This window comes from Panthera leo, chromosome C1, assembly GCF_018350215.1.
Source record: "Panthera leo isolate Ple1 chromosome C1, P.leo_Ple1_pat1.1, whole genome shotgun sequence".
NCBI classification, from domain to species: Eukaryota; Metazoa; Chordata; class Mammalia; order Carnivora; family Felidae; genus Panthera; species Panthera leo.
The window spans coordinates 79,563,541-79,587,117 of record NC_056686.1 but is presented as its reverse complement, the minus strand read 5'-3'; the positions used below and the strand labels follow the sequence as shown (position 1 = coordinate 79,587,117).

The following is a 23,577-nucleotide window of genomic DNA, read 5'->3' as shown; positions in this document are numbered from 1 at the left end:
GCCTCCATCTGCCCAGAGTTGGTATAAATGAGCAGAGCAGGCTTGGGGTAGACAGGTAGAGACTGGGAAGAAGGGGGTACCTAAGAGAGCAGTGCTGCTTTGTTACAGCTGTTTATGGCCAAGGAGGATGTGAGCCTGCTATAACCAGATTTTGAGTTTTCAAGAGTAAATTCCAGAAATCTGGAATTTTTGGAATGATGTCTCAATTTTTCATCATTGGCAACAAATTCGATTTTCCTAAAAGCACACAAATTCATTGAACCATATAAAGATCTGAGTATTTTATCATATGTAAATTATATCACAGGTTTTTAAAATGGGCAGGTCAAATGGTAGTTCTTATATGACTTTTAATCTAATAATTACCTAATGCAAAGAATCAATTCTAATGTGGAAACTTGACATGTAAGTGTTCTTTAGTATTAGTTTATATACCAGGCATTGTTGAGCTTTAATTCTGTTACCATATATATTCTAAAGCATGTTATGGTTGAAACTATAAAACAGGAAAAACTGACCTCAAAGTTGCCTCAAAGGAAATCTGGAGACGTATTTAGACTGGGAAAACTGAAAAAGGTAGTACTAACTTGACTGTAACTGAAATCTTTACTGACTTAAAACAATTATGAATTTTTGGAGGCTGTATAAACTATATATACTAACTGCAATGGTGAAAACACAAGTGAACGTATAGTGGGCAAAAATTGTGGGGCCACTGCTTCTACTTAAAGTGTGTTTCAAAATGATCTGTCATAGTTTGCATTCCTGAAACCTGGTGGGAAACAAACCTTTTTTTTTTCTTTAAGATTGCTTTAAAGAAGTCATTCATATACGTCTGGATGAACTCCTCCGTGTTTTAAAATCTGTAATGAATAAACATCAGAACCTCAATTCTGTTGATCTTCAAAATGCTGCAGAAATGCTTACTGCAAAAGTAAAAGGTAAGAAAGATCTATTAAATGTGGGTGGTGTGGGCAAAAGGCATCCAAGTGATACATTTTGGTCTATAATGACTATAGTGCCATCTCCCCATGTGGTATTGGTATCATGTGTCAGTAGGAGTTATGTATACTTTGATATGTGGATATTCCCATGGAGTCACACCTGAAACTCTTTTCCTTTCGAAAATGAAAACTTATTTGGCAGGAAGCAGTCTAAAAATACTACCTGAAATAAATTAAACAAATGATATTTAAAATTTTTGAGTTTTTTGAAAGAGGGCATGCTCTTTTGAAGTAGGTCATTAGTGTACAAAAGTCTTTGTTTTGTGAAGACAGTTGGTGCTGGAAAATGGTAATTTGTAGCAACTCCACTTAAAGGAGGGAGCTGAATAGAGAAAAAGACTTTTTTTTAATGTAAAAAAAGTGAAACTAATTATATGTATGGATAAACACACACACGTGTATTACATATAATAAAGAATCAAGAATTAGGATTTATCCTCTAATGAAAGGACTTGCCACCCAAAGTGTTAGAATCTGTTTTTCTGGACTACAGTATATAAGAAGGATTGAAAGTGAAGGGAGTATTTGAGAAGAATGGGACGGAATTCAGTTAGGAGATTAGTAGAAATAAGGGACTGGATGTGGATTGGCAGTCTGATCTAAGGCAGAAGCTTGAGTGTGGTGGAGGTGGAATGTGGTTGTTCTAGAGGAGGGGATGGATATTGATTTGATGAAATGCAGGATGTTGATGATTAATGTGAGTTGAAGAGGCAGACTTGAAAGGTGTGGTGTCTAGGTGGTAATGGAAGAAGGTGACCAACTCAGACTGTGCAGAGTAAATATAGGCTGAGTAAGAGATCCCAGGGACAGAGAGAGGATGGAGAAACCTGATGAACACCTAAGAAGTAAGGAGATGGTCTGGAGAAAGATGTCATGGAATTTTAAAGTACAAGAAGTGATTGTCAGTGTTATATGTCACTTACAAGTAATATGAATTCAAGTAATGTAATTGTAGAAAGTGATTACCTGCAGGTTGAGTAAGGAAAGGAAAGGATTCTTTGGGGCAGGGAAATTACTGTACTGAGTCTCAGAGGTTGAGTGGGCATTTTTGAGTTGGGGTGGTGGAGGTTGGGCCTGTGATTTGGGGCACTTGCACGAGAAATCTGGATGTGGAGAACATGGTGCAATTGGTGAACACACTCCTATCTAGAGAAGGCAAAGGGCAAGTGTCAAGGGCTGAGTGAGGCATGAGGACAAAATAAAAAGCTTGTCAATAAAATATGGTCCATATACCTGAGAAACACTTCCTCTGCTTTTTGACATAGATGTATTGTGTTTGTGTGGTTCTTTTTGTTCCCCCTGTATTTCAAGCATTGAGAAACATATAGATGGCTTTAAATGAGAAAAATGGGTAGTTTCTGTTGCGACTTTTAAAAATGTGCTTGGTAACCAAATTTGTTTTTAAATAGATTGTTTATAAGTGTCATTTAACTTAGATAGGGAAATTTGCGTCTATAGATAGTAAAATTTCCATGCTTGGAAATAGCGACCACAGTTCATTCAATTGTTGTCAGTAGCTATTGTGTGCAGTCAGGATGTCCTGGGGAAGGAGTGTGCCTGTGTATATAGTTGGTGTCCACATTCCAGAAACAGACTTGAAGAAAGTGGCCTCTCAGCTGCCTTGGAGATCTTTTTTCCTTTGAGGTAAAGCAATCTTTTGAATATTATCTCCCACTATGAGTGTCTTTACCCTTGGGATTATTGTTACAATTTTACTTTTGTGTTGGGTGAAATTTAAAAGATTACTTTTTTGTTCCTAAACTTCTGTTTCAATATGCCCCATGAGATTAGAAAATTTTTTAAATTGTGTTTTCCTTGGTATAAATTTATGTGTTTAAATAAAACCTTTCCAGCTCACTCTTATTGTTGAGGCCATCTAAGAACATCACTGATACCTCAAATGAAAAATATTTAGTGACCCGAAAAATTGAGGTCAAATTCAAACATACTTAATTTTTTCTTCTAATGATAATTTAATTTTAAAACCCTGGAAAGGCAAGGGGGAGGTAGAAACTATTTTTGAATCTCTGTTCTCTGGCAATCTAGATATTTTTCATATGCTATTTTAATATTTTAAAAAAACCTATAAAAGCGTGTTTTTATTTCTATTTTAAAGGGGGAAAATTTAAAGAAAAAAGCTGTCATAAATAGGATCAGAAAGCTGACAGGAATGTGAAGATCATTTTGTTTTAAACCCGTGATTACATTTAAAAAAACAAAGGTGACATGACTTGTTCTGAATGTCTTCACTGTCGATGCATTTGACAAATATACCAAAACATTAAGAGATAACATACACAGAATGACTTTAGAATCATGGAGGTCTAATCTTGTTTGTGCTACTACAGGTGTTAATGCATAAAGTCTGTCTGCTTCCTCTGCATACTAAATGCATTGGAATGAAATTGGAATCTTTAACTCCTTTTACTTTTTATTTTAACTTTGGAATTTACCTTTTTAATAACTTTAAAAGAACATTTTAAAACTTTAAATTAAAAACTTTAAAAGATAAGGTTTTCCTCATTCATTCTAATAGTGATTTGTATTTCCTGTGTCTCCTCCTATTTCCAAGCAGGAAGTTCAGTCTGACAAAATATTTGCAATATGGTAAGAGAGATACAGCTTATTTTTGAAGTAGATAAAAGACATCTTCAGCGCTCAGTAATTTGTTAGGTACTTTAGTATTTGTGTTTTCACGATTTATAGTTATTTTGGTCAGTCTTGTAATATAAATTAATAGGACTAGGGCCATTTATTTAGGTTTTTCATGATCTGTAGTTTGCCCTAGATTTAAAAATTGACAAAAAAATTGACAAAAAAAGCTTTTAATTACATATCTAAAATTGTAGAAGCCTCATGTCTTCTTTCTGTTTTGAAAACTTAATTTTCTAATAGGCAGTACATTCAAATGGTTCATAATGCAAATGGCATAAAAGAGTATTCAACAGTGAAGTGTCTATTTTATCTCCCTTAGCTACCCTTTCCTTTACCTGGATAAGCAACAACTATTATTGATTTTTTTGTGTATCTTTCCAGAGACATGTTATGCATATATAAACGATACAATATGTTCTCTTCTTTACCCTCCTTTTTACACAAATGGTAGCCTTTTTGCTCCTTGCTCATTGTTCTGAGTTATGTTCTGTACATAAAGCATTTCCTAATTCTTTTGTTGTGATTTGTTCTGTTTTTTTCAAAGCTGCATGGTAGTCTATTATATTTATGTGCTATATAATCTATTTAACCAGTTCACTAATAGATGTTTGGATTGTTTCCAATTTTTTTCTGTTACAAATAATGCTTTGATGAATAGCCTTATTCATTTGTATTTGTATTTCTGATATCGCTAAACACCCTTTGCAGTGGTTCTGCCCTTCTGATAGCAGTACTGAAAATGCTGATTTACTGCACATTTGCCAACACAGTTGGTTACCACACTTTGTTATCCAGTCTAATAGTAAAAATTGGCATCTCAGTGTAGATTTGATTTGCATTTCCCTTATTTTGAGTGCAGTTGTCTTTTCATATGCTTTGGAGACATTTATATATCCTTCTATGTGAGTTGACCCTTTTTTTTGATGGTTGGTCTTTTTTTTTTCTATTTTGATTTGTAGAAACTCTGTGTTAAGTGAAATTAATCCTTAAACTTTGATGTAAGTTGCAGACTTCCTTTATCTTTTGATGTGCTTATGGTATTTTATTTTATTTTTGCATTTAAATTTATCAGTCTTGGGAACCTGGGTGGCTCAGTTAGTTAAGTGTCTGACTCTGGCCTAGGTCATGATCTCACAGTTCATGAGTTCAAGCCCCACATCGGGCTCTGTGCTGTCAGTGCGGAGCTTGCTTCACATCCTCTGTCTCCTTCTCTCTCTGCCTCTCCCCAGCCCTCTTTCTCTCAAAAATAAATAAACATTAAAAAAAATAATAAATTTATCAATCTTTTGTATGGTTGTTGGGTTTTAAGTAATAGGAAGGACTTCCCTGCTCTGAGATTATAATAGCATTCTCCAGTGTTTTTTCATTGAATGTTGTCATAGTGTCATTTACTAAATTTAAGTCCTTGATACATTCTAGAGTGTCTACATGTCTGGCTTATTTATCACATAATTCATCTTTTCCTGACTGATTTGAGATGCCATTTTTATCATAAGTACACTAAACTGTCATATGTGCTTATATCTATGTTTGGACCATATTATGTCCCGCTGATTTGTTTAGTCATGTGCCAATACACACCATCTTTACTGTAGTTGTAAAGTATGTTTTAGCATCTGAAAGGGGTAACTCCTCTTTCTATTACTCTTTTTGTTCAGGATTTTATTTTTCCATCAGGACTTTTGAATTGGCTTATGTAGTTCCCAAAAATATCTATTGGTATTTTTGAGGGGATGAGTAAGGTTTATAAATTCATAAAGTCATAATTAAAGTTATGAATTAAGGAGAAGTTATATACTTAGCATTTCTGAAAACAGTATGCATTTCATTTCTTCAAGTTGTCTTTTATGTTTCTCAGAAGCAACTTAAGGTTTTCGTTTTGTAAGTCTTATTGTTTTTGGTTTGTTTGTTTTTTCCCCTAAACATTTTTTCCCATGCATAAGGTGAAAATTTGCTTCATTATATCTTTTAATTCAGTGGTTTTCAACTGTGGTCCCTAATTTATGACATCAGGTTAGTGGATTGTGACCAACATTTTTAAAATACAAAAGAGAATAGAAAAGAAAAACCAGAATACAACACTATTGTATCAGATGTAAAGATGTGGGGTTTCTGGGTGACTCAGTTGGTTAAGCATCCTACTCTTGATTTCAGCTCAGGTCATGATCTCACAGTTCATGAGATGGAGCCTCACATCAGGCTCTGTGCTCTTAGCACATTCCTGCTTGGAATTCCTGCTTGGAATTCTTTCTCTCTCTTTCTCTCTGCCCCTCCCCTGCTCACTCTCTGTCTCTCAAAATAAATAAATAAACTTAAAAAAAAAAAAAGACCTAAGAATGTTTCAGAAACTTTATAGGTGTTATATAACTTATAACTATTATGTGTGTATGGTATACTTGGTCATGATATAATATGTATTTCTTACGCAAGGTTGTGGTCAAAAAAGTTTGAAAATCACTAATAGATGATATGTATGAAAGCTATTCATGTGATTTCTTAAAGAGATACTAAATGTGCCTTAGTGCTTAGTGACTTAATAAGGAACCCAAGGGAGATAATTATTTAAACCTTGAGCAAAATTTTGATGGAATTTTGAAGAATGTCTAATAGGAAGAAGAGAGTGGAGACAGAGAAACCAGTTAGCAGGTTGTTAAATAGTCCAGACTAGAAGTAAAATGTGGCCTTTTGAACTAAATGGCAGTGGGAATGGAAGGGAAGAAAATATTTTAGAGCCATCTTGAAAGTAAAGATAATGAGCTAAGAAATGTATGGAAAAGAGTTGGCTTAAAGGGCAGACTAGAAGAGAGGGTAGAGTTCAATTAGGACATGTTGAGATTATAATGCGGGTAAAGCCTGGGAAGCAGAAGGAATATATCAAACAGACCATTGGAAGTGTGGATCTGGAGCTCAGAGGTTAAAACTAGACAGGTAGTTTTTAAGGATCCATTTACCTCAAAGATATGAAAGAGGATGTGATTCTGTGGGCATAATGTATAGAGAAGAGAGCCAAGGTGAGAACTGCAGGCTGAGTGGAACGACTATTAAGTAAAATTGTCAATAGATAGATATAGAACATGAGGGCACCATGTTCACTATCAAGCAGGGTACTCTAAGCGCTTGACGTTTCTTTGAATAATACACCATTTTACAGACGAAGAAATTGTAGTGAGGTGATGTATCCAGAATAACTCCAGAAGTGGTAATGGTTAGATTTGAACTCTGGTCTGAAACTCTGAAGCCCTCTCCTTCTAGTTACTATCTATAACAAACTGCTTCTAACAGTGCAGAAGACTTCAAGATGGAAGCAAGTGGTTAATATTTGTAGTAGTAATAGCAGACATTATTGACGATATACTTCCTGTATGCTAGACACTGTTAAATTTTGCTTGGATTATGCTATTAATCTGCACAGCAAATTTTTCAGGTCAATACTATATTGTACTGTCAACTTATTTTGCAGATAAGGAAGCTGGGACATAGAGAGGTTTGCCCAAGGTTGCACACAAATTAGGTGGTAGAGTTGTTGAGAGTTGCAGAGTAGTCAGGTAGGATGAAAACTTGGAAGAAAAAAGGCCTCCAAGTTTGACCAATAGGTTTTTGTTGCCAGTGTTCAAAGTGGTTTTGAGTGAAAATAATAACTAACATTTATTGAGCATTTTCTGTGTAGCAGGCTCTGTTCTGAGTTTATTCAGTTTTTATAACAGTTCTCAAAATACATACTATTGTCCATATTTTATAAATAAGGAAACTGAGGCACAGAGCAGTTGTGTTACTTAACTTAGTAGGAGACATAGTTAGATTTAACCTAGGCAGACTGGCTTCGGGACCCATCCTCTTAACCAGGCTCAGCAAACTACTTCTGGTGGGCCAAATCTGGCCTGCCTATTTTTGTAAATAGTCTTACCAGAGCACAGCCATTCTTACTCATTTATATATCACCATATCTCATTCATTTATGTATGGCTCCTTTAGACCAAGTTGAATAGTTACAACCTACCGTATGGTCTGAAAAGTCTAAACTATTTGCTCTCAAGCCCTTTACAAAGTTTTTCAGCCTCTGATAACGATTAAACTGGATGAAAAGCCAAATCCTGGTGAATTTAGTTATGACCTATTTATAGAGGTTTGGCAGTAAAAAATAATAAATAAATAAATAAATAAATAAATAAATAAATAAATGTTAAGTTTGAAGAGGAAATATGGTAAAATTAAAGTTTTTTCACATAGGAAAGATTTGAGTATGTTAGTAGCATAAGAAAAAATGTCAGTTAAATTTTTTTTTTATCTTTATTTATTTTTGATAGACAAGAGTGTGAGCAGGGGAGGAGCAAAGAGGGAGACACAGAATTCAAAGCAGGCTCCAGGCCCTGAGCTGTCAGCACAGAGCCCGATGTGGGGCTCAAACTCATGACCTGAGCCAAAGTCAGACACTCAACCGACTGAGTCACCCAGGCGCCCTAGAAAAAAGGTCAGTTGAGTTAGAGATCATAAAACTATGGAGGAAGGTGGCCCAGAGTTTTGGAGAATGCAGGAGAGAGTGGGAAGATTTATTACTGGAAAGGAGCCAAAGACTTTTCTTTGAAACACTGAGCAGAAGAAAAAGAAAAAAAAAAAAAGAGAAAGGATATTAGAAATATAGGGCTGTTTTGAATTGGAGGCAAGGGCAATAATAGGAATTTTCATTGGATGGTTGTAATCTCATTCAAGTAAGGAGGAAGGCAAAGAAAGAAGATGTTCAAGTAAGTGTCTTTTCACTATTCACAATTACTACTTCTTAAATCTCCCAGTCATGTTTAGTGCTATGAAAACCATTTAGGAAAGAAACAATAATTGTAGAATTTGGTGTGGTATTATAAGGTATTTTTTTTTTCTTTAAAGTCTAACAGGTTAAGGTTAGGAAATATAAGTAGGCTTTACATTTTTGCTGGTTATAGGTTATTTTAAATATACATTATAAGTTACTATTTAAAGTTTACTTTCCAAGGGGAAAAAAAAAAAGAGGTTAGAGTGGGAGAGAGCCAAAGCATAAGAGACTCTTAAAAACTGAGAACAAACTGAGGGTTGATGGGGGGTGGGAGGGAGGGGAGGGTGGGTGATGGGTATTGAGGAAGGCACCTTTTGGGATGAGCACTGGGTGTTGTATGGAAACCAATTTGACAATAAATTTCATATGTTGAAAAATAAATAAAAAATGAAATCTTCAAAAAAAAAACCATCTCAATATAAAATCCAAATAAAAAAATAATAAAGTTTACTTTCCAATGAGATGTTTAAAGCAGGGTATAACTGATATGCAATAAAGTACATGTATTTAAAGGACACAATTTGATCAATTTTGACATGCATACCCTGTGAAACTGTCACAGTTCAGATAATGTGTACCCCTTTGTAAACCCTCCTTTCTACACCTGCCTGCGGCCCCCTTTCATTAAAACTAACTTTCTTTCTTTCTTTCTTTCTTTCTTTCTTTCTTTCTTTCTTTCTTTCTTTCTTTTCTTGAGAAAGACATGGGGGGAAGGGCAGAGAGAATCCCAAGCAGGTTCCACACTCTCAGCACAGTGCCTGACGCTGAACTCCATCCCATGAACTATGAGATCATGATCTGAGCCAAAATCAAGAGTCAGATGCTTAACCTACTGAGCCACCTAGGCGCCACCCCTCCTTCATCAATTTTGATATGTTGTGTTTTCATCTTCCTTGTGTTCAAAACATTTTCTAATTTCCTTTTTTCTTCTTCAAGCTATGGGTTATTTAGAAGTGTGTTATTTAGTTTCCTGGTATCTGGGATTTTCCAGAGATCTTTCCGTTATTTCTAATTTAATTCCATCTAGTCACAGAACATTTTTTGCCTGATTTGAATCCTTTTAAACACATTTTAACTTGTGTTATGGCCCATAATGTAGTCTATCTTGGCAAATATTTAGTGTGTATTTGAAAAGACATGTGTTCTGCTGTTACTGGATGGAATGTTCTATAAATGTCTGTCTAGGAGAGGTGGCTGATAGTATCGTCGAAGTCTTCCATATCCTTACTGATTTTCCATCTACCTGTTCTGTCAATTATTGAGAGAGGGCTATTGAAATCTCTGGCTGTAACTGTAAATAAATTTGTCTATTTGCAATTCTACTAGGTTTTGCTTCGTGCATTTTGAGTTGTTTATCAGGGGCATAACTGTATAGAATTATGTCCTTGATAAATTGACTCCATTATTATAAAGTGACCTTTACCCATAGTAGTTACCTTTGCTGAGAAATGTAATTTGTGTGATGTTAGGCAGTAAGCTGGGGCTCTTTTTGAGCTTTCCATGTTTCTTGTTTCCCATGTTTCTTGTCTGTCAAGATACTTGTCCTTCGTTGCCTGACAGCCGATGTCTTGAAATTTTTGTTTCATGTATTTGGTATGAGTTTCTTCTAGTTGTTTCAGACAGAAGTATAAACCTGATTTTCCATCTTGGCCAGAGTAGAAGTCCAAAAATAGTTTTTAAATTATTTATTGTGGTTCTTAAGTTTTTCTTTTTGTTTGTACTGGGGATACCTTAGAAGAGTCTAATAAAAGATATAGACCTGAGCCCCTCATGTCTACAGAGGCTTATCCATGTAAAAGCTTGGTTGTAATTTCATGAGGTTTAGAGGCTTGAGGTTTCATTCATCCTTGCTTAGGAATTCTTGCTTTCCAGCAAGCATTTTCAACCCCAGTTGCACATTAGAATCACCTGGGAGAGCTTTTGAATAAATACGTATGCTCCATCAGACCTTTGAAATCTGAATTTTTGGTGGTAGGACCAGATTTTTGGTTTTTAAACCTCCTAGATTTTTGAACAAATACCAATGCTTCATCAGACCTTTGAAATCTGAATTTTTGGCGGTAGGACCCAGATTTTTGGTTTTAAGCAATGATTGTATTATGCAGCCAAGCTTTAAAACATCTTGTGTTAAGCAAAGGATGGCTTCCTCTTCACTTGGTCTCTTTACCTTTCCTTTACTGGCTAGGATCCTAGGGAGGACGGGACACAGGGAGCCAGTTGCTCATTAAACTCAACTTAAGTAGAAGGGGTTACTTTAAAAAAAATTGCCAATTCCACCTTCAGATTTTGTCTTGGTAAATTATATCTGGGCTTTTAACAAAGGTGCCTAGAGAAGTTATAATAAGAAACCTTTTTCAGTTATGTTTCACAATTTGCTTTTCACAAAATGCAAAATGGTTGGACTGTCTCTTTGGCAAACAAGAGACAGCTATATATATCAAATTAGCCTGAACCTCAGAGCCCAAGAGCCTGAAAGAAATAAAGCTATAAATAACTAGGAATTTAAATTTTCTAAAGCATTGGGTGTTTATGTGATATGCTTTGTATGTAGGATTTATGCTATGTCAAATGTATATATGGTGTCAATTAGTGGTAATTCTTAGTGAAAAATGTAGTTCATTTGACTAAAGTGGGCCCACAGTGCATTTATCTATTTTTTTAAATGCCATAAAGCAATAAACATAGAGAAAATAGGGTGCTCTTAATGAGAGGTCTGAAGTAATATGGACTCTGTGACTTCAAGATGGATTGATTTCACATTGCATCACTTTTTAGATGTGTCAAATTATGTAATGCATGGAGTAGGAAGTTTGGAATGCCAGCTACTTTTATGCAAGCTGATTCTTTTGTATTATTTTTCTTAATGAAGAACTTGAACATCATATTCATTGTGTGTATTAGGCTTCTCAGTTCCCAAATCTTCTAGTGCTTCTAGAAGTAATGGTGAATTTTTAAGAGATTAAATGACTTTGTATGAATCTAGTTTAAAATGTTTTCTCCCTCAGGGCACCTGGATGGCTCAGTCAGTTAAGCATCCAGCTCTTCATTTTGGCTCAGGTCATGATCTCACAGTTAGTGAGTTTGAGCCCTCTGTCAGGCTCCAGGCTGGCAGCGCGGAGCCTGCTTGGGATTCTGTCTCTCCTCCTCTCTTTCTGCCCCTCCCTGATCATGTACGTGCTCACGTGTGCTCTCTTTCTCTCTCAAAAATAAACATTAAAAAAACAATTAAAAAATGAAATGTTTTCTCTCTCATTTATTGTAACCAACCTTTCCCCATAGCTGTGAACTTCACAGAAGTTAATGAAGAAAATAAAAACGATCTCTTCAAAGAAGTATTTTCTTCCATTGAAACCTTGGCCTTTACCTTTGGGAATATGTAAGTAGAGACTGTCATTTAAAGAATTTGGGCCTGGGTATCTCAGAGTATGTCACATAATTCAGTAGAGACTTGGAAAGTAAATATTAACCAATATAAAATATTATCACAATACTGGAAAAGCTATATTCATTATTGTTTTATTACTGTATTTGCCAGTGTCTTTAGAGCTGTTCAGAAGCAACATCCATTTGCAAGTGACTATGTGAATAAGTTCCTAGGAGTTTATTTCTAAGGTTCTTACTTAAAAAAAAATTTATTCTATATTACATGTTGAATGTAAAGCCTGTGACAGAGCAATGTAATGACTTGTCTTTTTATTTCTGTTTCTTATTCTTACTTCCCTGGATAGCCTGACAAACTTCCTTATGGGAGATGTAGGCAATGATTCATTATTGCGGCTGCCTGTTTCTCGGGAAAGTAAGGTAAGCCAGGTTTGTGTGAAAGAGAGTTTAATATTTTTAACATAATATTCCAGTAATTTCCTGATTTTAATCTCAGCAGTAGTCTTTGATAGTTTTTGAGTTGAGCAAGAAAAACAGATCAGTTCATTTTAAATATAATTATGGTAGGGTCACCTGGGTGGCTGAGTTGGTTGAGCGTCCGACTTCAGCTCAGGTCATGATCTCGCAGTCTGTGAGTTCGAGCCTCACATCGGGCTCTGTGCTGACAGCTCAGAGCCTAGAGCCTGCTTCCGATTCTGTGTCTCCCCCTCTCTCTGCCCCTCCCTTCCTCATGCTCTGTCTGTCAAAAATAAATAAACATTAAAAAAATTTTTTTAAATATAATTATGGTCAGTTTCTGGAGCAAAAATTTAATTATACTTTCTAAGTGGAGCTATCATTTTAAAAGACTATCTCTGATAGTTTTATGGTGTTTTATGTAATGAATCTATATGTCATATGGTCCAAAATTTTAGTAAGTAATTCTTAACCATTTTTTCTTCCTGACATTGTCACAGATCTTAAAGATTGGTGGAAACAGAAAAATAATGCAAGAAGTAGAGAGGGTGTTAATCTTTTTACACAGCCTATAGTTTGTTGCCATGAAACACTTATTAGTAGACCTGAAGGTCTTAATTCTGCCTAAGAGTATTATGTCAGAGGATTGCAGTTCTGGTTCCCAATTTGAAGAAAAATTGCTGTGGAATAATAGAACATGAAGAATATTTGTAGAATATTGCTTTAAAGATTTATAATAGTAATATTTTTGTTTGACTAAAAATTGTTCTCTAAATGCAAGAAGCTATTTTTCAAAACTGTGATAAGGGGGCACTGGGTGGCTCAGTTAAGCGTCCAACTCTTGATTTGAGCTCAGGTCCTGATCTCATGGTTATGGGATTGAGCCCTGTGTCAGGCTCTGGGTTGACAACTGGAGACTGCTTGAGATTCTCTCTTCTCCCTCCCTCTCTCTGCCTCTCTCTCACTTGCTCTCAAAATAAATAAATAAATAAATAAATAAATAAATAAATAAATAAATAATCATTTTTAAAAAACTGCAATAAGGACATATGTTGTTCATTTCTTGTTAAGAATGTTCAAATCCAAAAAGATTTCAGCAAATACTTGGAATTGTGCCAAGTATTTGTATTCTATCAAAATAGTATAAAAACTGCAGATCTTTCTTAAAATGATACAAAATATGAATGACTAATTGAAGTATTTGTTATATGTACAGTAACACTGAGAAAACAATTATGATTATTTCTGAAGTCATCCATTGATTAGTCAGGAAGGATAATGTATAAACCATATCACACTAGTGATCTTTAATTATTTTGCTATCATTTATAATTTTCCTTTAATTTTATTTTTTAAATATAACTACTAATTCAGAAGATATAATAACATTATATCAGTGTGACAGCTCTGGACAATTAAAATTTTTGGTGTGACTCGTATTTCTTGTTTTTGTGCCTCTATTGTTCACGCTTATTATAATAATTCTTAATAGGAAAATACTTTTTCCTTTTTTCTTTTGCACCTTGTTTTCCTTTTTGCAGTTTTTAATTAAACCGAGATTGAGCTTTAAAGGTCCATGATGATAGAATTCTAATCATAAAGTTAAGTTACTTTGGTGAAGAGTTTTTAAAAATATCTTTAAATACTAGTTGCCATTTACTTAATGCTGTTTATTATGTACTATGCACTGTGCTCAGCCTCCATCATCTTAATCCTTAAAGTAGCCTTAGGGAAGTAGTGTTCTTATCCCCATTTTACAGAGGGCAAACCAAAGTTATGTGAGCTTAAATATTGAGCCCGGTGTCCTACAGCTACTAAGTGAGTGCTGGACTTCAAACCCAGTCTCTTTAATCCCTTTTGCATTGAATCCCTGCATGGTTTGTATTGCCCAACCAAAGAGATCAAATTTGTTTAAGATCTCACAATTTTGGTAGATATGTTTTCCTACACTGTCCAGTAAGGTAGCCACTTGCCATATGTAACTCTAAATTTCAATTAAGTAAAATTAAAAATATACTTCTGATTTACATTAGCCACTTTTCATATGCTCAAATAACCACATGTAACTAGTATCTACCTTATTGTACAGTACAGATACAGAACATTTCCATCATCATAGAACATTCTGCACTAAGCTGTTCACTAGACCTTCAGAGAAATGCTTATTATATGATAAAATGGTAAAAGATGGCTGGAAGAAACAGGTCTTTGTGTTCTGTTTAAGTGACAATATAAATATTTAGATTGCTTCTATAACTTCCTGACTAATATTTTTAAAATTTGCAGAATTGTATGTTTTGAATGGATTTATTAATGTTAATTAATGCTGTTAGCAAACAATGAGGTTATTTATTCTTAGATCTTGAGAACTGCAGTTGTAAATAGGTATACAATTCTTATAAGATGTCATAGCATTTAAACAGATTTCTTAAGCCCTTAGAGTTCTAAATACTTGACATTCTTTAACAGGAATTATGTCACATAACAAATCAGAATGAAAAGTTTCTGAAGCAGAAATCTGTTAGCTTCTGCTCTAATCTTAAGTTTGTTTTCTTCCATGTTGTAAGTCTTTTGAAAATGTTTCTGTGGAATCGGTGGACTCATCTAATGAAAAAGGTAATGCTTGAGGTACTTAAAATCTTAGTCAAATTTTTTTGCGATTACTTTTCATAAATGTTTTTGGATTACTTAATGTCTTGCTTGGTAACCTAAAGTGTTCATTTTTAACACAAACTGATGTATCAAACTTTACATAAATACTTAAGGGAAAAAACCTGCTACAGTAGATAGATAATGGAGAGACTGGTCAAGAATTCTAAAGGGCTTGGGGCCCCTGGGTGGCTTAGTTGGTTAAGCGTCCGACTTTGGCTCAGGTCACAATCTCAGATTTGAGCCCCTCATCTGGCTCTGCACTGACAGTGTGGAGTTGCTTAGGAGTCTCTCTCTGTCCCTGTCTCTCTGCCCCCACCCCCCGCTCTCTCTCACTCTCTCAAAATAAATAAATAAACTTAAAAAAATTCTATGGGGCTTGTAACTTGATGAATAATACGAATATATATTAAGAATAAAACATACATTATAATTTAAAACCATTTTAAATTTGAACTGTGACCTTTATGTCTAAATTTGCCACTTGAATTTTTTTAAAACAGTTTTCATTGAAGAACATCTTAGGATTTGAATGCTTCTTTGCTTAGAGTTATGTGCTGATATTTAATATATACTTGATATTTTTATTTTCAGGAAATTTTTCTCCCATAGAGCTAGACAGCGTGCTATTAAAGAACACTGATTCTGTAGAATTGGCTTTGTCTTATGCTAAAACGTGGTCAAAATATACCAAGAACATAGTTTCATGGGTTGAGAAGAAGCTTAACTTGGGTGAGTTGCCCTTTAGGGCATCTGATTAACTTTGGAGTGTAAGAACTAAATTGTTCACAATTCATTTTCTACAGACGATGACTAATATGATTCCAAATTAGTAGCTGTTTCATTGTAGTGAATAAAATCATTGTCCATTTTCTCTTCTTGAAATAAGAAAGACTTTTCTTACAATAAATGTACTTACTGAACTTTACTGTGGGCCAACCACTCAATCTGGGAACACAAAGACAAATAGTATACTGTCTTTGACTTTAAGGAAGTCATACTCCAGTGGGTGAAAAGAATTGCAATCAGATAATATGGTTAAAAGAAATAAAAGCAACAATAGGTGTATGAGCACAGGCGATAGAAACATCTTAATAGTTAGGTTTTTTTCCCCAGTGTTTTCAGTTGACAAAATACTTTCACATCCTGTACTTCATTTAATCCTTACCAAAACCCTGGAAAGAAGGCAAGAAAAGAATTCTTCCCATTTTACAGCTCAGGCAAACAAGACAGGTGATTTGCCTAAGGTCAGATAGCAGATTTGCCTAGGATTATATAAGTAACTGGAAGAATATGGGATTTACCCAAAGCCTGTGCTCTTTCTACCACATTATTTGCCCTTTATAGGGAATGCCCATCAGAATCACCTGAATAGCCTTATAAAAGGGCAATACACAGGCCTAGGTCACATCTCCTAAGAATTGAGGCCAAGCAACTATATTTTGAAAGTTTCCTAGTGGGTTTCATGAGCATTTCTGGTTAAGAGTCATAGTATCATATGATGCAGACTACTATGTGTGCTCACTCTTTAAATTGGGAATTACAAATAATTTTAGAGTATAGAAGGGAAAAATAAGTTAATTTACCTTCTGATACTTTCTTTGACCTTTTCAGAATTGGAGTCCACTAGAAATATTGTCAAGTTGGCAGAAGCAACTAGAAGTAACATTGGAATGCAGGTAAGTGTTCAGTGAACTCCTAGGGTTTTGTACCAAGAGGTTACCCAGATGAGCTACCGATAGTGCCTCTCAAAATCAGAAAATTGTGTAGTTAATATAGGAAATAAATGAAATGCTCAACTTAAAATCCTTTTATTTAAAAAAAAATTTTTTTTTAACATTTATTTAATTTTGAGAGACAGAGATAGAGCACAGGCTGGGCGGGGGCTGGGGGGCGGCAGGTGTGGGCAGAGAAAGAGTGAGACACAGAATCGAAGTGGGATCCAGGCTCTGAGCTGTCAGCACAGAGCCTGATGCGGGGCTTGAACTCATGAACCATGAGATCATGACCTGAGCTGAAGTTGGACACTAAACTGACTGAGCCACCCAGGCACCCCTAGACTTAAAATCCTTTTAAACTTACATGGATACCCATTATGGAAAAAAATGAGGAAATTCACAATTTTATGCAAATATTGATTGTCTTGTTAGCCACTAGTTTTGCTACCTAGTTTTATAATTAATATTCTTCAGTATGTTTTTCATATAGTCGTATTTATGACTAGTTTTTCTGCAAAAAAAGTCTAAACTTAAAATTTCTCCTTCTGAAGAAGAGTAATGGGAGATCTAGAACTTTAGTGCTATTTCTATTGGAAAATTTACTTTTCAATTTTGAATTCTAGGAGTTTATGCCATTGCAGTCTCTATTTACTAGTGCTCTTCTTAGTGATATCAAAAACAGTCATCTTTTGCAACAAACAATCGCAGCACTTCAAGCCAACAAATTTGTGCAGGTAAAAATGTATATGTGTAATACGCATTTCTTTAACAACAGCATACCTTTAGATAACAGCTTTTTTTCCTTTTTTTAAAATGCTCTTGACAGCCTCTACTTGGGAGGAAAAATGAAATGGAAAAACAAAGGAAAGAAATAAAAGAACTTTGGAAACAGGAACAAAATAAAATGGTTAGTATTATAATGGAGTTTCATCTAGAATGGATAAAGAAGATGTGGTATATATATATACAATGGAGTATTACTTGGCAGTCGAAAAGAATGAAATCTTGCCATTTGCAGCTACGTGGATGGAACTGGAGGGTATTATGCTAAGTGAAATTAGAGAAAGACAAAAATCATATGACTTCACTCATATGAAGACTTTAAGAGACAAAACAGATGAACATAAGGGAAGGGAAACAAAAATACTAGAAAAACAGGGAGGGGGACAAAACAGGAGAGACTCATAAATATGAAGAACAAACTGAGGGTTACTGGAGGGGTTGTGGGAGGGGGGATGGGCTAAATGGGTAAGGGGCACTAAGGAATCCACTCCTGAAATCATTGTTGCACTATATGCTAACTAATTTGGATGTAAATTAAAAAAAAAAAAAACAGGGGCGCCTGGGTGGCTCAGTTGGTTGGGCGGCCGACTTCGGCTCAGGTCATGATCTCGCGGTCTGTGAGTTCGAGCCCCGCGTCAGGCTCTGTGCTGATGGCTCAGAGCCTGGAGCCTGTTTCAGATTCTGTGTCTCCCTCTCTCTGACCCTCCCCTGTTCATGCTCTGTCTCTCCCTGTCTCGAAAATAAATAAACGTTAAAAAAATAAATAAATAAATAAAACAAGTTATGATGGAGTTTCATCTACCTATTTGTGAATATCTAAAATCATCTGCAGTATATAAGCACCTACCGTAGAAGATGCATCTTACTCTGTAGTTTTTCTAAAATGCTGTCTTAATTAGCTTGTTGAATATGCTAAAGAAGCTTATACATTAGGGTTTCTTATTCAGCATTTAATAGTCTTTTTTTTTTTTTCTGTGTAGCTTGAAACAGAGACTGCTCTTAAAAAGGCAAAACTGTTATGCATGCAACGTCAGGATGAGTACGAAAAAGCAAAATCTTCCATGTTTCGTGCAGAAGAGGAGCATCTGTGCTCAACTGGTGGAGTAGTCAAAAATCTCAACAAGCAGCTAGAAAAAAAGCGAAGGTTGGAAGAGGAGGCTCTGCAAAAAGTAATCATCTTTTTTGTTTGCAAGTTGAATTAGCAATAATCTGCTAAGGCTCAGGATTGCCTGGAAGGCTTGTTAAAACAGGCTACTGCCCCCCCCCCCCCCCCCCCCCCATCCAGAGTTTCTGATTGAGTAGCTCTAGGATTGGCCCCAGGCAACTTGCACTTCCAACAGGTCCCCAGGTCATGCTGCTGCTGCTGGTGGTGGGATCCACAGCCTGAGAATCAGTATGCTAAGAGGTTTTTGCCTTCTAAATCTTTGGGTTTGTTTATGAAAAAGTATCTTAGAGAAAGCAGTAGTTTAATATTTTGACTTGATTGTTCAGGAAGTTCACCTTTTAGGCAACTGTGTGTATCTGTATACTGATTCCAGTACCTGATAGCAAAGCTAGGCTGGAACTTTATATTGTTTATAAGAAGATTATAAAGAAAATGGTGACTGTAAATAGAAAAGGCTGTTAAATAGAAGTACACATGTATTTCGTACATAGTATACTAATTGTAAGTCCTACTTGACTGTCCATTAAAGTCAGGTGCCCATGAATCACTGACCAGAACACATTGTTATCTTTAGAAATATTCTCTTTGAAAGATTATTTCATAATTTTTGTATAAAAAGATTTTTCAATTATTTAAATTGAGTTTTATTATATATGTATTTGTTTTAAAATATAAATTCTAGTGGTCAGTGTCATTTTTTTTTTCTGTGATATTCCTGAAGGTAGAAGAAGCAAATGAACTCTACAAAGTTTGTGTGACAAATGTTGAAGAGAGACGAAACGATCTAGAAAATACCAAAAGAGAAATTTTAACACAACTCCAGAAACTTGTTTTTCAGTGTGATCTTACCCTTAAAGCTGTAAGTTTTTTTTTCTTTCAGTATTTTGAAGGCCAGGGGCAAAAAAGAGTAAATATCTGCAGAAGGGAGTGCGATGCTTGATGGGTCATGATTCTTAAGGGATTTAATTTCTGAGATTAATGAAACATTTAGAGTTTGAAAATTGAATTTCAGTTTTTCATAGCAGTATATGATGTGAGTTACATTTTTTATCTGGACAGCCACCCCGTGGATTGATGATTTGTCCAATTAAAATTAAAGTCTGAGAGTTTGAACATGCCTCTAAGCCACTGTCTTTCTTAACTTGGTTGACAAAATGGATTTGACCATTGAAACTTCTATCAGTACTATAAGATCTATTCTTCAAAATTTGCATAAACTAAATATTAAAATTGAACCCAATGATTTATTTGGGAAAAAGTATCCTTCCCTCAAATATTTTCATTTGCCTCTTTAAAATGACTTTTATTAAAAGTTTATATACAAAATACCTTTTTTGGGTATACATTTCACAAGCTGTAACCCATGTATAAATTTGTGTAACCACCACCATCACAATCAGGATTCAGAACAATTCCATCACTCCAAAAAATTTGGCTCATGCTGCCCCTTTGTAGTCAGACTGTCTACCCAACCCTGACCCCTGGCAAATATTGACCTGTGCTCTTGTGTTTATAGGTGGGTCTTTTCCAGAGTGTCATATAAATGGAATCCTATAGCATGTAACTTGGAGACTGGCTTCTTTTCCTCAGCATAATGTCTTTGAGATTCATCAGTGCTATGCATGGGTCAATAGTTCATTTCTTTTTATTGCTGAATAGTATTCTGTTACATGAGTGTACCACAGTGTTTATGCATTTATCAGTTGGACATTTGTGTTGTTTCGAGTTTTGGGTGATTGTGAATATAGAGCTGCTATGAATATTTGTTTACAGGTTTTTGTGTGAGCATAAGTTTTCATATTTCTAGGGTAAGTACCTAGGAGCGAGCTTACTGGATGGTATGGTAAATGTCTGTTTAACGTTACAAGAAATTGCCACATTGTTTTCCAGAATGACCATAACATTTTTCATTCTAACCAGTAATATACGAGAGTTCCGGTAGTTCTGCATCCTTCACAACACTTGTCAGTTGTTGTTTTTATATCTTAACTGTTCTAATACGTGTGTAGTGGTAGTTGTTTTAATTTGTATTTCTGGAGTGACTAATGATACTGAGCATCTTTTCAAGGACTTATTTGCAATCTCTGTTTTGCCAGTTTTTAAAACTTGAGTTTGTTTTCTTATTGTTGAGTTTGCATATTTTGTCTTCCAGTCTGAAACTTTATTCATATATCAGTTTCTTTCAGGGAACAAAGGGTTTTAATTTTGATGGAGTCTAACTTAGGAATTTCTTTTATGGGTCATGCTTTTGGCATTATATCTAAGAGTGTTTCACCCAACTAAAGGTCACAAAAACTTCTCTCCTATGTTTTCTCCTAAAAATTTTATAGTTCGACATTGATATATGATCTATTTTGACTTAATTTTTATATAAGGCATGAAGTATAGATCGAGGTGTATTTTTTTGCATATAGATGTATTAAAATTATACCCATGGGGTTTTAATTTGTGGAAATGACTGAATGCTGACATGGAGAGGTCAATGTTATTGAAAGATGAACTGCTTACTTCCATTTCCCGAGAGAAGGGAGCATGCTGTGCCACACAGGGTCACAGAAGTGCCAGGTTTGGTGAAGCAGAGGCAGGAGTGAGGGGAAAGCTGAGTACATAGCCTTTATTGGGTTTTCAAGGGAAAAGCAAGGTACATCAGGATAAGCAGTATAGGATTGGTTAGCTTGAATAAGTCCAGTGTGCTTTGGGATATAGGGGTGGTCTCTAGTTGCTTGCACCTAGCCCTGGGATGATTCAGAGCAGGAGAAAATACCGACTTGGTGTGTGAGAGTTAGTTAATGAGGTTGTTCAGGTTGTATATGAAAGATGTGCCCCCTCTACCCTCTACCCCTGGGCTAAGAATTGGTTAGCCCTGGGAGGAGCAGACTCTCCCCAGCGAGCAAGCTTTTTAAGATATCAAAACATTATAAAATATGGAAAATGAAAAGCATTAATACAGGTGTCCACTTGTTCCAGTACCATTTGTTGAAAACATTGAGCCCTCTCCAATGATTTGCCTTTGCGTCTTTGTGAAAAATCAATTGACCGAATTTTTATAGGTCAGTTTCTAGACTCCCTATTTTGTTCCATGGATATATGTACCTTTCCTTTGGCCCAAATTCTACTATGTTGATTACTACTGTTTTATATCAAGTCTTAAAATCAGGTAGTGTGAATCTTCAACTTTATTCTTTTTTAGAATTGTTGTGAGTATTTAAGATTCTTTGCCCATAAAAATGTTGGAATCAGTTTGTCTGTATCTATAAACAAAGCCTGTTAGTATTTTAATTGGAATTGTGTTAAACCTTAGATCAGATAGGAAGAATTGACTGTATATGTAGCATCTTAAATATATATAGAGTTGCTCAATCCATGTAGAGAGTATGTCTCTCCACTTATTTAGAAACATGGTATTTTTTTAATCAGAATTTTATAGTTTTCAGCATAAAGGTTTTCCACATGTTTTGTTAGATTTAAACCTATGTATGTATGTATTTATTTGGGCGGCTATTGTGAATGTGATTGATACAAATAAATAAATAGATTAAATACATACCACATATAATTTATGTGTATGTATCTATGCATACTCATTTCTTTAATTTCAAATTTCAATTGTTCATTGTTATTATTCAGAAATACAAGTGATTTTTGTGTATTGATCTTGAATCTTGCAACCTTGCTGAAATTAGTCCTAGAACTTTTTTTGTAGAAACATTGGGCTTTTCTACATAGAAAATCATATTATCTACTAATAAGGACAGTTTTATTTCTTCATTTCCAGTCTGTATTCCTTTTATTTCTTTTTCTTTTTTGCACTGACTGTGGCTGTGACAGAAGATATCTTTGTCCTATTCTGGACTTTAAGGGCAAAGCACTTAGTCTTTCACCATTAAATATAATAGCTTATAGGTCTTTTGATGATGCCCTTTATCAGGGTAAGGAATTTCCCTTTTTCTAATTTGCAGAGAGTTTTATCATGAAGAGAGAATTTTTTTTTAACTGTTGAGAATTTTGGGATTGTTTTTTATTACAGCATAAACTAGCAAATCTGTCTGCTATAGTATGTATTTAATATATATGTATATATTTTCTAAATTCTTTTATAGGTACCTTTATATACTATTTCATGTACACCTAAATATGGGAAAGGAACATATTTAGAACAAATAATGTATAAATACAATTTACAAAACTTAAATATGCAATGTTTGCTAATTAAATTATTATAAACATTTATAATTGTGTCTTTGTTTTTTAAAAAAAGAGATGATTTTATCAAATGATTTTTTTGCATCATTTGATGTGATAACACAGTTTTTCTTTTGTAGTCTGTTAATATGATGGATTATAGTAATAGTTGAGTGTTGATCTCTAGTCTTTTATTCCTGGATAAGCTGCTTTTGGTTGTTATACATTGTTCTTTTTATATATTGCTGGATTCAATTTGTTAGTATTTTGTTGAGTATTTTTTTCTTTTTCTTCTCTGTTAATGAAAGACATTGGTATCTTGCTATTTTTTTTTTAATCTGGTTTTATATCAGGGTAATTCTGGCCTTATAAAATGAATGGGGAAGTGTTCCTTCTTATCAGTTTTCTGGAAGAGAAACTGGTGTTATTTCTTCAATTGTTTGGTGGCATTCTCTGGCGAAAGCAAATGGGCTTAGGGTTTTCATTTTTGGAAGGTTTTTCTTTTCTTTCTTTCTTTTTTTTTTTAAGTTTATTTATTTATTTATTTAATTTTTTTTTTTTTTAACATTTATTTTTGAGACAGAGAGAGACAGAGCATGAACGGGGGAGGGTCAGAGAGAGAGGGAGACACAGAATCTGAAACGGGCTCCAGGCTCTGAGCAGTCAGCACAGAGCCCGACGCGGGGCTCGAACTCACGGACCGCGAGATCGTGACCTGAGCCGAAGTCGGACGCTTAACCGACTGAGCCACTCAGGCGCCCCTAAGTTTATTTATTTTAA

General features: G+C 34.9%; 1 protein-coding gene across 4 annotated transcripts in view; it reads left to right on the top strand.

The window, feature by feature from the left end:
* The window catches only part of ARHGAP29 (Rho GTPase activating protein 29), a 63,729-nt gene that overhangs the window by 17,439 nt on the left and 22,713 nt on the right, over positions 1 to 23,577 (top strand). For all 4 annotated transcript variants that reach the window (XM_042952908.1, XM_042952906.1, XM_042952904.1 and 1 more), the window contains 10 exons: positions 807 to 941; positions 11,743 to 11,839; positions 12,192 to 12,264; positions 14,868 to 14,916; positions 15,544 to 15,681; positions 16,564 to 16,628; positions 17,291 to 17,401; positions 17,494 to 17,574; positions 18,431 to 18,619; positions 19,337 to 19,474. In XM_042952908.1, the coding sequence (XP_042808842.1) occupies positions 807 to 941; positions 11,743 to 11,839; positions 12,192 to 12,264; positions 14,868 to 14,916; positions 15,544 to 15,681; positions 16,564 to 16,628; positions 17,291 to 17,401; positions 17,494 to 17,574; positions 18,431 to 18,619; positions 19,337 to 19,474 (1,076 nt within the window). The remainder of the gene's footprint in view (positions 1 to 806; positions 942 to 11,742; positions 11,840 to 12,191; positions 12,265 to 14,867; positions 14,917 to 15,543; positions 15,682 to 16,563; positions 16,629 to 17,290; positions 17,402 to 17,493; positions 17,575 to 18,430; positions 18,620 to 19,336; positions 19,475 to 23,577) is intronic.